The sequence below is a fragment of the Myotis yumanensis genome, unplaced genomic scaffold, assembly GCF_028538775.1.
Source record: "Myotis yumanensis isolate MYYU_CA2020_CCGP unplaced genomic scaffold, mMyoYum1.0.hap1 SCAF_3, whole genome shotgun sequence".
Lineage (NCBI taxonomy): Eukaryota > Metazoa > Chordata > Mammalia > Chiroptera > Vespertilionidae > Myotis > Myotis yumanensis.
This window is the reverse complement of record NW_027223754.1, coordinates 147,682,011-147,696,047: the sequence shown is the minus strand read 5'-3', so window position 1 is coordinate 147,696,047 and position 14,037 is coordinate 147,682,011. Positions and strand designations below refer to the sequence as shown.

Below are 14,037 nucleotides of genomic sequence, written 5' to 3'. Positions count from 1 at the left end.
CTGATGAACAGAGTAAACTGGTGAATATAATAGTACCAGGAGCATGGAAAGGGGGTGGAGTGACAGTTCTTGGGGGGGAAGGGGTGTGGGGGTGCAGGAAGAGACTGGACAAAAATCTTACACCTATGGATGAGGACAGTGGGAGGGGTAAGGGCAGAGGGTGGGGTGGGAACTGGGTGGAGGAGAGCTATGGGGGGAAAAAAGAGGAACACCTGTAATAATCTGAACAATAAAGATTTAATTTTAGAAAAAATAAGAGAAAGTTCTCTTTTTGAAAACAGTGCTAATACCAATTATTCCTGAGCCAGGTCTTTAAACAATGTCATCCATCAATTTCGTGGGTAATTAATTCTTGTAACATTTTGAAGTCAGTGAGCCAAAAAATTGTTCCTGTTTTCCACATAGCTCAAAGGGTGGAGCCTCCAAACCACTAGGAGAAGAAGGAAGTTAAAAGAGGTTAAATACTGGGGCCAGCCTCCCCTGGCCAGCTGAGCAGTCTGGCTTCGCAGTCAACATGAAGGCTCTCCTGACTCTGGGGCTTCTCCTCCTCTCTGTCGCCGTCCGGGCCAAGGTCTATGAGAGGTGTGACCTGGCCAGAACCTTGAAAAGACTTGGAATGGATGGCTACAGTGGAGTGAGCCTGGCAAACTGTAAGTTAACTCTCCCTACTTCCAAATAGCCAGCCAGGTGTGCAACAGACTAATAGAGGATGAATAATGAGAAAGGGGCTTTGCGTGAATGCACTTAAAAAAAAAGTTATTTGAGGATTTTTATACTTAAAATGGTTTAAAAATATATATCAACTACTTTCTTTATAAACAGAAATGCCAGATGAAGGAATGAGGGCACGGGAGTGCAAAATTGTGCACCATCCTAAGTAAACCACCACCCGTTGTACTCTGCGAGTGCTACCAAGCTTGCCACTTGCCGCAGACTCAGTGGCACATGTAGGCTGACTGATATATTTGAGCACGTGCTTGACTCCAGCTCTTTTCCGTGTGGAACCTGGGCTCTGTGAGCCTAGAATAATGCAGTGTTTTTCTCTTTTTTAATTCCCCTGCATGACATGAGGCTTTTCATAGCAAAGTTTTTTTATTGTTGTTTTTTTAATTATGTTGAAATCTCAATACAGGGGCAGTAGGAACCTATTTCCTCTCAATCACTGTTTATGTCAGGATCCCTGAAATGCAGCATGAAATGCTATCTTATTATTCTTTCTCACTCTAGTTGATTAACTGTTTTCATTTTCTTCTATGCAATCCAAGATGTGCCTGTGTAAAAGTTACTTTGTATTTTAGCCCATTTTTGTCAATGTTATCAATGTATGTTTAGGTTGAATCGAACACTTCCTCTTAATAACTATTTTTGAATGAATGAATGAATAGTTTGATGGATATATGGATGGATGGACTATGAAATAGTCTTTCCTCTTCTACATCTTTGTCCTCATGAAGTAAGTCATTAGAAAATAAAATTAGCTATATAGAACTGATTATGGTATGCAGTATGTGTCATATGGTATTGCTATTTATTACTAAAAATATGTTATTTTCAGGGATGTGTTTGGCCAAATGGGAAAGTAGTTACAACACACGAGCTACAAACAACAATCCTGGAGACAAAAGCACGGATTATGGGATATTCCAGATCAATAGCCGCTACTGGTGTAATGATGGCAAAACCCCAGGAGCAGTTAATGCCTGTGGTATACCCTGCAACGGTAAGAGAAAATAACGTTTATGTGATGGCACAGGACCCATCTGCTTATGCTTACAAGAATAGAGATTCAATACAAACCAAAGGGGGCGTGGGCGGGGAGTGGTTGGGGAAAAAGAAATAAAAAGGTTTTGAAAAATTCAACAGGGACCTAAAAGATCGCCATCTCGCCCTGGCTGGTTGGCTCAGTTGGTTGGAGCATCATCCCGTACAACAAAAGGTTTCAGGTTCGAGTCCTTGTCAGGGCACATACCTAGGTTGTGGGTTCAATCCCTCGTTGGGGTGCGTATGGGAGGCAACCAATTAATGTCTCTCTCTATCTCTCTCTCTTTCTCTTCCCTCTCCCTCTCCCTCTCCCTCTCGCTCTCCTTCTTACTTTAAAATAAAAAAAAAAAATACATATCCTCAGGTGAGGATTTAAAAAAAAAGAGGTGACTCTGACTGTAAAAAATAAAATAAAATCATAAAAATGAAAATATTGGAGAAGTACTATAAAATTGATATCGTTAAATTTCTAAATGTGAAAATTCTAATAGAAAAGATTATTCTTAGAATATTCATTTGTATCCAGTTAATTTATTTAAAAAATATTTTGTATTCTATAATAATCTGTGGTCACTGAATAAAAATTCTTACTACCAAGAGATTTATGACTACTAGTAACTTTTGATATATATTGTTCTAGATAGAATACATATCAATCATGTCTGTGAACATAAAGCTATGTCATGTATAAATATACCTACATATAAACATGTAATAATGTGTGGTGTTCTTTATGGTTATTTTTTATTATTATTATTGATTTTGGAGAGAGAGGAAGGGAGAGGGAGAAACATCAATGTGAGAAACATGGATTGGCTGCCTCCTGCACGCCCCCTACTGGGGATTAAGCCCACAACCTGGGTATCTACCCTGGCCAGGAATCCAACCATGATCTCCTGGTTCATGGGTTGATGCTCAACCACTGAGCCCACCGGCCAGGCACAATGTGTGTTTTAAGAAAAATGAAATTGTACTATATATACTGCTTTACAATTTGTTCTTTATCACACAAAATTATTTATATGTTAACAAATACCAATCTTGATTTTATTAATTTTTTTATTTTATTTTTATTATTTTATTTTATTTTATTTTTGAGAAAAATGGATCTTTTTTCCATTTTTTTTTTGATAGAGGGGAGGGGAGAGAGAGAGAGAGAAACATCAATGAGAGAGAGACACATTGATTGGTTTCCTCCCACATGTGCCCAGACTGGATCCATGAATCGAGCCTGCAACTGAGGTACACGCCCTTGACTGTGATTCCAACCCTCGACCCTTCAGATCTGTGGGCCAGTGCTCTAACCACTGAGAAAAACTGGCCAAGGCTCTTATTTCTTTAGGGGAAATTTCTAGTCGTAGAATTGCTGATTAAAAATTACTAGGTTGGTTCCTCTTTTTCTTCTAATAGTGCCTATTACAAAGAGAACTATCTATCTATCACAGTAGTTGATAATTCCAGAACTTCCAATGACTTTGGTATCTGAGATTCCTCCCAACATTCACAGATGCATAACTTGTGGAAAAGAATTGTAGTGTCCATTCCTTAGCTTTAGACAATAAAATGGGCTAAACCTAAGCTTAAAATGAAATTTCTGTGAAAGTTGTCTTCATTCCTAACCACCTGTTTTTCAGATTTGCTTCAAGATGACATCACTAAAGCTGCAACCTGTGCCAAGAGGGTTGTCAAGGATCCACAAGGCATCAAAGCATGGTATGTGTAAGCTTAGGGGGGAAAGCTTTTTTGCCCTGTGTTAGGAGAGAGGTGAGAGAAGATTTTCAAGGACCACCATATGCTACTGAGAACTGAAAGTTGCAGCTTTAGATTTATGCTAAAAAAAAGTATCACTTAAAAGCAATCTATTTTAACATTTTAACGGATTCAGAATCTTTTCCTCTTATTCCTCCATTAATTTGGGAGGATTTCTAGAATTTTTAAGATTCTCCACACTCTACCAGTTCCTTGTCCTATTTTGAAGTGTTTGGAATGAGGTAAATGTAGAATGCACTTTGCAGTGGCTGTTAGGAAATGCACGTGACTCTCGTGGTCAGCATATTATGCTGTAGCCAGGGCTTTGGGGAGAAGTGAAGTTGGGTGTACATATCTCCATTTAATAAATAGCAATACCTGGATCTATCAAAAGCCTGTATTTCATATAGTGTTAAAATAGTTTGTCCTCACAAAGGATTTGATGTATGTCTATCACAGTGAAGATACGCTTTAACCTTATCACCATGTGTTTCACCTTTCCCTACAGGGTGGCTTGGAGAAATCACTGTCAAAACAAAGATGTCACTCAGTATACCCGGGGCTGTGGAGTGTAACTGGACAGCTTTCCTTCTTCAGCTCCTTTTCTCTCATTTTCCTATTCAGGGAGTAGCAGTTGAGTAAAAGTTCACACCTTTTTCAAATAAATAATGTTTTTTCAGAAGCAGGAGCAAAATACGGTCTTTCTTGTAAGAGGCCAATGTTGTCTAATGTGTTAATTATTGGGTAGTAAGTCTACAACATGTTTCAGTGTGCTGATAGAGCTACTGCTGGTGAAAATTTACCTAAATCTTGATTACCAAATACGTCTCCAATATATTCAGTTCTTAATCAAAGACTTCATTTGAATGACACCAGTATTCCTCAATGTTTGATATATATGTAACAAAAGACTATCTTAAAACACATTGACCACAGGCAAAATCTCAGCTGTGTAGGCATTTGATGTGTTCATCTGTTCATGCGTCTCCCAAAACAGTAAAAGATAACCTTTCTTTGTTGGGCAATATCAAATTTACAAAAGAACAGAATGCCAAATAGCTGAAAATGGAGACGACCTGGATTAAGAATATTGTTTTGATTAAGTGTGATCTTTGGTTTAAATGCTTTCTTAGAAATGTTACTTTTATACAGCTTTAAAAATGAACTCACAATTTATATATCCATCTACTTTAGTCCTTTAAAGAACTTTTTTATGCATCTTGCTGATCATGAAGGAATATCAAGAAGGATTAGATTAGCTGTTGTTGTTTCTTAATTTTATAAGCTTAGATTCCTGCATTATGACTAAAACTGGAGGCAAATGAGTTTGAAAGTATTGACATAATTGCTAATTAACCACAAGTATGAACTTACCATGTTGTTAAAAAAATAAACATTTTCATTAAAGGACTCATACCTTGTCTTTCTCTTCTGTGAAAAGAAATGACTTAGCCCTCTTAACATTTTCTTATACCTCACCTGTACCCAAACAGGTTATATTGTTGGGAAAAAACAACAACCCACAGGCATGCTGACAGATCTCACTTTAACTTCATAACCACACCTGGCCAGTGTGGCTCAGTGATTGAGCGTCAACTCATGAGCCAGGAGGTCAGGGTTTAATTCCCTTTCAGGGCTCATGCTTGGGTTATAGGCTTGATCCACAGTAGGGGGCATGCAGCAGGCAGCCAATCAGTGATTCTACTCATCATTGATGTTTCTCTCCCTCTCCCCCTGTCTGAAATGAATGAAAATACATTTAAATTCATTACCACAGATCTCATATGGGCCCTCAAATCTGCCAGGCATCTTAGTCACCTGTCTGCAATCCTTCTGGGTTGGTGTCCCCACTCTCCAAAATGACTATTACTCTTTTACTTCCCTTCCTCCTCCTTCAAAGCCGTAGCACAGGTGCCTGACCACTCACCTTCTACCCATCTCTGCTCTCAGTATTGGCCGCATAGTACACTGAGAGAGTAGAAACAATCTCATGTAAATTCTCCCCTGTCAGGGCCCACACTTCCCCTAGGTCCATTCGTCCTTCTTGCCCTGCTATCCCCGGGATGAAGGGCCTCTGCTCCTGCCAATGGCAGTGTCTCCACATGCAGTCTCCATCTCATCCCTCTCACTGCTCCACAGTAGGCTGTTTCATGCATCCTGCGTCTCTCCCTCGTTGCCATTACCCCATCATTGTGCAAACTGCCCTAATAACCTCCATTACAAATGACTCTCTATTGAGCCTACATAGCCCTCCAACGACCGCATCATTCTCTGCTCCCTTTTGCAGCAACACGTCTGCGGTTAGATATCTATACTCACTAGTTCCACTCCTCATCTCCCATTCTCTTTTTGCTGTTCTGATTGGATGCTTTTTGCTTCCTCATATGCCAGATTGCTGATTTGAATCTCAGTGTCCTCTACTCTACTATTTTTAAAAATACATATTTTATTGATTTTTTACAGAGAGGAAAGGAGAGAAATAGAGAGTTAGAAACATTGATGAGAGAGAAACATCTGTTCAGCTGCCTTCTGCACAATCCCTACTGGGGATGTGCCTGCAATCAAGGTACAAACCGTTGACTGGAATCGAACCTGGGACCCTTCAGTCCACTGGCCAATGCTCTATCTACTGAGCCAAACCTGCTAGGGCTCTACTCTACTATTGATTCCCTGAAACTATTCTTCATTTCAGGTAGTGTATGCTTCATTTTGGTTGGTCCTTTTTTAACTCATTGATGTTCTCTTGAAGTTTCTTGAAGTTGCCACTAAGTTCCTTGATGTTGTTACTACGTTCCTTGAGCATCCTTATAACCATTGTTTTGAACTCTGTACCTGATCATTTGCTTGCTTCCATTCCATTTAGTTCTTTTTCTGGAGATCTCTTCTGTTCTTTCTTTTGTGGCATGTTTCTTTGTCTCCGAATTTTTGCTGTTTCCCTGTGTTTGTTTCTATGTATTAGGTAAAGCTGCTATGTCTTCCTGTCATTGGAACCCTGGGCTGAGGGTGGTGTGGGGCTAGGACCCCTTGCTCCTCACGTTGGTGCATTTTTTCCCACAGCCAAGATATCCCGCCCAGCAGGCATAGCTCACTGGTTGAGCTTAGACCTATGAACTAGGACAGTGGTTCTCAACCTTGTATTGTGTCAGATTTACTACTTCTTATTTTATCTGAATAGAGTAATAACTAGAGGCCCGGTGCATGAAATTCATGCACTGGAGGGGATTCCCTCAAGCCAGCCTGCCCCCTCTCCCACTCTGGGAGCCCTTAGGGGATGTCCTACTCTGTGGGGAGCAGGCCTAAGCCGCAGTCTGGCCTCCCTCTGGGGGAGGTCAGAGGGACTTTGAAGGGCAATACAGTGATAGAAATATGCCGGATTAAAGATGTATGGGTTGCTTTTTTTTTTTTTTTTACCATTTTAAAATTCAATTAGTTAATTTATTTTTATTAAAGCATAGTTGACATACAATATTATATTAGTTTCAGGTGCACAACATAGTGACTCAACATTTATATACCTAATGACATTGATAGCAAACCTATGACATGCATCTCAGAGGTGACACGTGAACTCATTTTTTTGGTTGATTTTTCTTTGTTAAATGGCATTTAAATACATAAACTAAATATCAAAAATATGTCTTTGTTTTACTATGGTTGCAAATATCAAAACATTTCTATATGTGACACGGCACCAGAGTGAAGTTAGGGTTTTTCAAAATGCTGACATGCCGAGATCAAAAGGTTCGCCATTACTGCCTTATGATGTGATCACCACAATAATTCTAGTTACTGCACTGTTATTAAAATATTATTAACTATATTCCCTATGCTATACATAACATCCCCATGACTTATTAATTTTATAACTGCAAGTTTGTATCTGTTGTTTCCCTTCACCTTCTTCACCCAACTTCCACCTCTCATCCACCTCCCCTCTGGCAACCATTAGTTTTTCTCTGTATCTATGAGTCTGTTTCAGTTTGGTTTTGTTAATTTGTTTTATATTTTCAGATTCCACCCATAAGTAAAATCATGCAGTATTTGGCTTTCTCTGTTAGACTTATTTCACTTAGCATAATATCCTCTAGGTCTTCCATGTTGTTGCAAATTGGAAGATTACATTCTTTTTTATGGCTGAGTAATATGTGCATATGTAATATATCACATTTTCTTTATCCATTCATCTGTAAATAATGCTGCAATGAACATAGTGGTTACATATCTTTTCGAATGAGTGTTTTGTTGTCTTCAGATAAACACCTACAAGTGGAATTGCTGGGTCATATGGTAGTTCTATTTTGGTTTTGTTGAGGAATCTCCATAGTGTTTTTTATAATGACTACACCAATTTACAATTCCACCAACAGTGTACAAGATGCCTTCTTTCCACATTGTTGTCAACACTTGTTTGTTGAATTTTTGATACTCGTCCTTTTGATGGGTGTGAGATTCAAGCTTGTTTAACTCTTCTCACGGGAAAGAACCAAAGAAGGAAGGTTGAAAATATGGGACAGATTGGGTGTGGTTGCTGGGGCAAAATCCTTGAAAAGGCAAAAAGGAATGAGCTGAAGAACACAGACTGAAGGACTGATTTAAACTGGAAAAAGACTCCCTCTGATTGAGAAGTACAGCCCTATCCGGTTTGGCTCAGTGGATAGGACGTCAGCCTGCGGACCATAGGGTCCTGAGTTCGATTCTGATTCAGATCAAGGGCATGTACCTTGGTTGCAGGTTCCTTCCTCCCCAGCCCCGGTGCAGGTGTTTCACTCACATGGACATTTCTCTGTCTTTCCCTCTCTCTTCCACGTTCCCTACAAATCAATGAATCTTTGGGGAGGATTAATCACAACCACCAAGAGAGAAGTACAGATGGCCTTGGCCCCTGTGCTGTGGTTAGAGCAGAGGTTCTCAACCTGTGGGTCGCGACCCCTTTGGGGGCGAACGACCCTTTCACAGGGGTCACCTAAGACCATCGGAAAACATATATAATTACATATTGCTTTTGTGACTAATCACTATGCTTTAATTATGGTCAATTTGTAACAATGAAAATACATCTTGCATATCAGATATTTACATTATGATTCATAACAGTAGCAAAATTACAGTTATGAAGTAGCAACGAAAATAATTTTATGGCTGGGGGTCACCACAACATGAACTGTATTAAAGGGTCCCGGAATTATAAAGGTTGAGAACCACTGGGTTAGAGTGTCAGCCTGCACACCAGAGGATCGCAGGTTCGATTCCCAGTCAAGGGCACTGCACTCATCTGCACAGTATTTAGCGCCACAGAAAGGCAATGGGGTGGATGTCCAGTTATGCACCTTGGATTGCAAACCGAGTAGAAAAGGAAGGAGATAAATGAGAAATAAGCCGTTCAAGTATGGAGTTCTGAATGGAGACAAAGAAAAGCTGTGCGTGGGCGAGATTTCAGGAACTTGATCTCAGAATTGGAACGCTTCTGCGATGACAAAGGATTGCCCCCGAAAGGCCTTTCTCAGCCACCACGCAGCTCAGGTGTCGGGGCGGGTGACAAGCAAACGGGAGACTCAGGCGTCCCTGAGGCCCCTGGAGACAAAAGTCCCCGCCCCCGGCTCGGCGCCCCGCGCCCCTCGGGTTCCACTCTCCGTCTGCGGGCTGAATGGGCTTCGGGTTCTGCGCCGCCGGCGAGTGGCGGGCGGTTGCTCCTCTGTCTCCGCGAGCGCCGGCGACTCGCCCTCCCTCGGCCAGAAACCGACCGCCGGGACCGGCGCAGGAGCAGCGGCGCCTCTGAGGGCTGCGGCCACCCCGCCGGCCTCGTGTGTTTCCCTGGTGGCGGCGGCTTCTTCCGTGGGACAATATGTTCAAGAGAATGGCCGAATTTGGGCCTGACTCCGGCGGGAGAGTGAAGGTCAGTGCCCGCCCGCCGGTCCTCCCCGCGCGGCGTGGGTGGGCCGCGGTGCCCCCGAGGTTTCCAGGCGGGAGCGAGTCCGATCCCGGAGGGAGCATCTGTGTTTCCCGGGGCCCGCACCTCACGGCGTCACCACCTCCTCCCGTCCACGCCAACAACACAGACTTCGTGCTGTTTCGGGGGGCGGGGCGGGGCAGAACGCCGGACACGGTTGCCCAGGAAACCAGCCTCTCGGAGGCCTGGGAAAGCCCGCCTGGGTCTGTCCCCTGGGGTCCCGGTGGGCGGGGTCGGCCCACCCGCTGGGGAGGGTGGAAACAGCAGCAGATACTGGGTGAACCCTCCGCCTGCCCAGCACCATAGCCAAAAGCTTTACCTGGTTCTCCGCTGCGGGCCCCCGGAACCTGACAGAGGCCGGGTTACCCAGAGCATTTGCCAGAACTCAGAGCTGGGAGGTGGAAAGGGCAGACAACTTGCCCAGGTTCATGGTGTTGCCACAGCTGCGGCCGGATATTAACCAGGGCATGAGAAGCGCATTGCCTGGCACATAGGGACATGGACACCAGCTGCTTCAGTGTTTAGTTCAAGTTATCATAGAGCCTAACGTAATGTTTGACACGGTGACATTTTTCCCTCTCACTTTCTTACATCCCCTAAGGCGCACATTCATTGTTAAGGCAGGACCAAGTGGTTCCCAATATAACACCTGTTTCTACCCCTTAGGATTTTTATTTAGCCCAGAAAGCAAGTTTTTCTTTAAAAAATGAAAGGACAGAACAGGACCGATAGCTGTGTCCTTAACCCCTCTTCCAAGAAAAAGCTGCAGAATGTATCAGTTACTCAGCCTGCCCTTATCTCGGCCAATGGGAAAGTGGGAAAAACTAGCCCAAGGCCAAGAGTATGCTAGCCACCACCCTGTCTTTGTGTAACCAGAACCTAGCTGCACCCTGCCCTTGAGTCACTAGCCCCTGGCCCTCACTCAACCAACCAGAATCGGCCAAATCAGTGGTCAGAGTGTGCCCCCCCCACCCCCACCCCAAGCCCTATAAATTCTTTGTTCTCTTGGAACTCGGGGCTCTCTCTTGCATCCAGTAATGGAGGCAGGGGGGAGGGGGGCAGGTCCCGGGCTTGAATAAAAGACCCTTTGCTTTTGTATGGGAAAAGGCTCCCTGGTGCTGTATTATTGGGGACCCCGAACTCTGGGCATAACATTTGGGGGCTCGTCCTGGATCCCCAGAATCCACGAGGGACCCGATCTGAGGAGTCTGCCTGACCGAGGTAAGTGTCTGTGTGTTGTCTATTCTGTTCTGTGTGTTCTGTCCTGTGTGAGCTCACTTCTGAAATCTGTAATGCCCAAAACGGTCTAGGTGGACGCACTGGGGAACCATGGCGGGAGGAGTCAGGGGACGCCCCAATCCTCCATCTGGAGGGGCGCAGAAACCGCTCAATCTGAGACGAGGTGGGTTGCTCCCTCCAGTTGGCGCATGGCCATCGTCTAATCTGTAGTTTTGCTTCTGTGGAGTCGGAAGGTTGTTTTGGTTTTGCTTCCATAGAGTTGGAAGACTGTATTTGTCTGTTTGTGTTTGTTTTTTTTTTCTGTTTTCTGTGGACTTACTGGACGGACGTTATGGGACAGACTCAAACTACTTCTTTAAGCATTATGGTCGTTTTAAAATCAAGAGCTGGGCCAAACCTGCCTGCCAGCCTCAGTTGTGGTTTTCCAGAACCGCTGGGAACTTGAGGCCTTGAAGCTTACTGAATTCGAATGATACAAAACTTATGTCTTGCATTTTTGAAGTTTATTCTTAAAAATGTTACTGCTTAAGAAATGCTGAATATTTGACTTGCCAGCTAAAAGTTTAAGGTTTGGATTGAATTGGTTAAAACTGTGTGTTGTGGGAGCTAAATGCCTTTGCTGAATGAATGTCTGGTGCAAGTGTGTGAGTGTGGAGGGAGGGGGCCTGCCCTCTCCTCTCCTTTGTGTGGCTCCACAACTTTAGTCAGGCGGGCATCTGAGTGAGGATCTGTGAAAACAGGTCACCCCCTCCCTTGTCTGTCTCTAATCACTGATCATCATGGGGTCGGGACAAAGTTTGTTTGTGTGGGACTAGCCAATTTACTACAGAGAAGGGGGACTGGAACTGGTCTGTGTAAAATGAAAGCTACTTTGTGCTGTCTGGCTGTACACATAAGGAAAACTCCTGCTTTAAGGGGAAGACAGTAGAGAACTTTTAATTGCTTTATTCTGAGGTATAATTTTGCTGCATCAGGTTAAAATTTTAAAAATCTAGGATTATTTTAAAGGTATAAGGTTGCAACCCAAAGAAGTTTAACAAAGGCTGCCTAGATTCCAAGATTGCTTAGTTCTAAGATTGCTTATTAAAAAAAAAAGTAAGAGAGAAGTCTTTTCAAGTTGACTATTTGCTTAGCAAATTAACAAAGTAGCAAATTTCAAAGAACTTGTTATTCATGGTTTCCTTGTCTCTGGTGGACAGCTCCCCAGAGCAGAGAGATTTACTGCCTGTGACTGTGTTTTGTTTAACTTGCTGTTTTCAATTGTTTATTAGAATCCTCATAGAGGACATAACCTGGTCTTTCCCTTCCTCCCTCATCCGGATTCTGAAAGCATCTGTAACTGGATTTCAGATGGTCTCCATGCTTTCTGTCTGCAAGAAATCTCCCTATGCACCTGTTGTCTTTCCAGGCCGACTCTGTGAGGAAAAGCAGTCGGCCTGGGCTGAGACAAGGGGGGCGTGGGTGTTAGCAGACTGCTAGAAAAGTGGAGGAGGAACAAAGCTAAAGTCCGCAGCTGCCCTGGTGATTTAGAACTGTTTTGCTAGGCAGACTCAGCCCCTGAGAGCCAGGCCATCAACGCCACCGTCACCGCCCAGCTCCTGAACCCCTGCTTGAGTCCATACCACTGTGAAAGGGCAGCGGCTTCTGGGATTTGCTGGGGGACGCTCTGGCTGGACCCCCGGGAGACCCTAGGTGGAGCAGCTGGCTCACAGGAGGGGCTGATATCCCCTTCTAGTGCACTCTCTTGAAAGAGGCCTGGTTGCTGCTCTGCCACAAAGGGAACTGATAGAAAGGCAAGAAAGCAGGGCCCTAAGGGTTAACAAAAGGGCACTCTCCCTGGACCTGGGAGCCATCAGGACTTTAAAATTCTCCAAGAGAGGAGGAGTCTGACTCAGAGACTGGCCAAAACCTCGTTGGGTTGGAAGAACCGGAGGCTGCATATTGAACTTATAGACTGCAGTTTGCTGGGCAGAGGTCCAAGCCCAGTTATATAGGGGTTAAACTACCTGTGTACAGCAAAACAACTTTCTCCTGTGCCAGAATACATTTTAAGAAAATTGAATGCATAATAGACCAGTAAGCTGGGACAAGTAGAATAGAGAAACTGAGCAGAAATCCTATCTTCCCTAAACCAATGACACTTGGGAGTAAATGCTTTGCATTTGCCTCCCTAAACAAAGGTTAAATCGTTTATGTCAATCTGATTAGTGTCATTTGTTGTCCACACCCAGGGACAAATGAAGTTAGAAAATAAGCCTTATTTTGATTAGTTCTTTTATTCTGGAGGAGCCAACCTGGTCCCTCCCTGCAACATGAATGAAAAAATGTATGTTAAGGAATTTTAAAATTGCTCAAACCTCGCTGCCGTGAGTCCAGTTCTGCGTGTGTAAGAAGGGACAGAGTAAAGTTTAGTAGTAGGCCAGAAGAAGCTGGCAAATCCATCCAAACCACCCAGCTGCTATTGTCCAGAGCCACCTGAGGCAGACCTCCTCGGACTGGCAACAGCTGACTCTGTCTAGGACAGACTGGGCTTTTTCCAACTGGGCCCCCATGAGCCAATGGTCAAAATGAAGAACGGGGGCCAGAATGTGAACTTTATGATTGATACAGCGGCAGAGCACTCAGTAGTTACTCAGAAGGTAGCTCCCCTCTCAGGACAGGAAGTCAACATTATTGGAGCTGCCAGTACCACAGCTGCAGGCTGTTCTGCCGCCCCCGCAGATGTCAGTTAGGCGACCATCAGGTGGTTCATGAATTCCTATGTTTGCCAGTTGACCTGGTCCCTCTAATGGAAGCAGAAACCACTTTTGCCCCAGATGGCTAAGCACAGCCTTGCCTAGGTGAAGAGACCTCTCCAATGATCCTGTCCTTAGCAATGCCGAGAGAGGAAGAATGGAGACTTTATACCCCCCAGCCAAAGGCCCTCACATCTGTTCTTGTCAGGCCCCCATCAGGGGACTTGGGCAGTGTTCCTGTTACCTGCCAAAATTCTCAAGACTGTAAAAGTACTTGTTCACTGAAAAGATGTAAATATGGAAGTCTACAAGAAAAAAAAATGTATTTAATTTAAAGCTGAATGCTCTGGCCGATAGCAAAACACCCCAAGTGGCCGCTGGGTTCTTTTCCCAAAGGGTGTTTGCTCCCTGTCAGAGGTGGAATCAGCCCACCTAACAAAATTTCTGTCTGTTTACTAGAGTCTTTGATTTGCTCTGATATTTCTATGTTGGGTTAAAATTTTGGAATTCTGGGGTAGATTTTAAAATATTTATAGATAAATAGAACCCCTGGTTAGTTTCCTGGTGTATTCTGGAGCAGCCTATTCAGACTTGACAGAGCCAATG

General features: G+C 43.7%; 1 protein-coding gene across 1 annotated transcript; it reads left to right on the top strand.

Moving 5' to 3' along the window:
* Positions 1-475: 475 nt before the first annotated feature.
* On the top strand, positions 476-4,920 carry LOC139006921 (lysozyme C-like). Its single transcript, XM_070409756.1, has 4 exons — positions 476-650; positions 1,556-1,720; positions 3,396-3,474; positions 4,019-4,920. Exons 1-4 carry the CDS (start codon positions 515-517, stop codon positions 4,083-4,085), a joined length of 447 nt encoding a protein of 148 aa, XP_070265857.1. The 5' UTR covers positions 476-514; the 3' UTR covers positions 4,086-4,920.
* The last annotated feature ends 9,117 nt before the right edge of the window (positions 4,921-14,037 follow it).

What these genes read in the sequence shown, in the direction of transcription:
- LOC139006921 (XM_070409756.1), top strand. Translation starts at nt 515, where the DNA reads ATGAAGGCTCTCCTGACTCTGGGGCTTCTCCTCCTCTCTGTCGCCGTC. An exon ending in TGGAGTGAGCCTGGCAAACT is followed by an intron (nt 651 to 1,555) that starts GTAAGTTAACTC and finishes TGTTATTTTCAG; the next exon opens with GGATGTGTTTGGCCAAATGG. An exon ending in CTGTGGTATACCCTGCAACG is followed by an intron (nt 1,721 to 3,395) that starts GTAAGAGAAAAT and finishes CCTGTTTTTCAG; the next exon opens with ATTTGCTTCAAGATGACATC.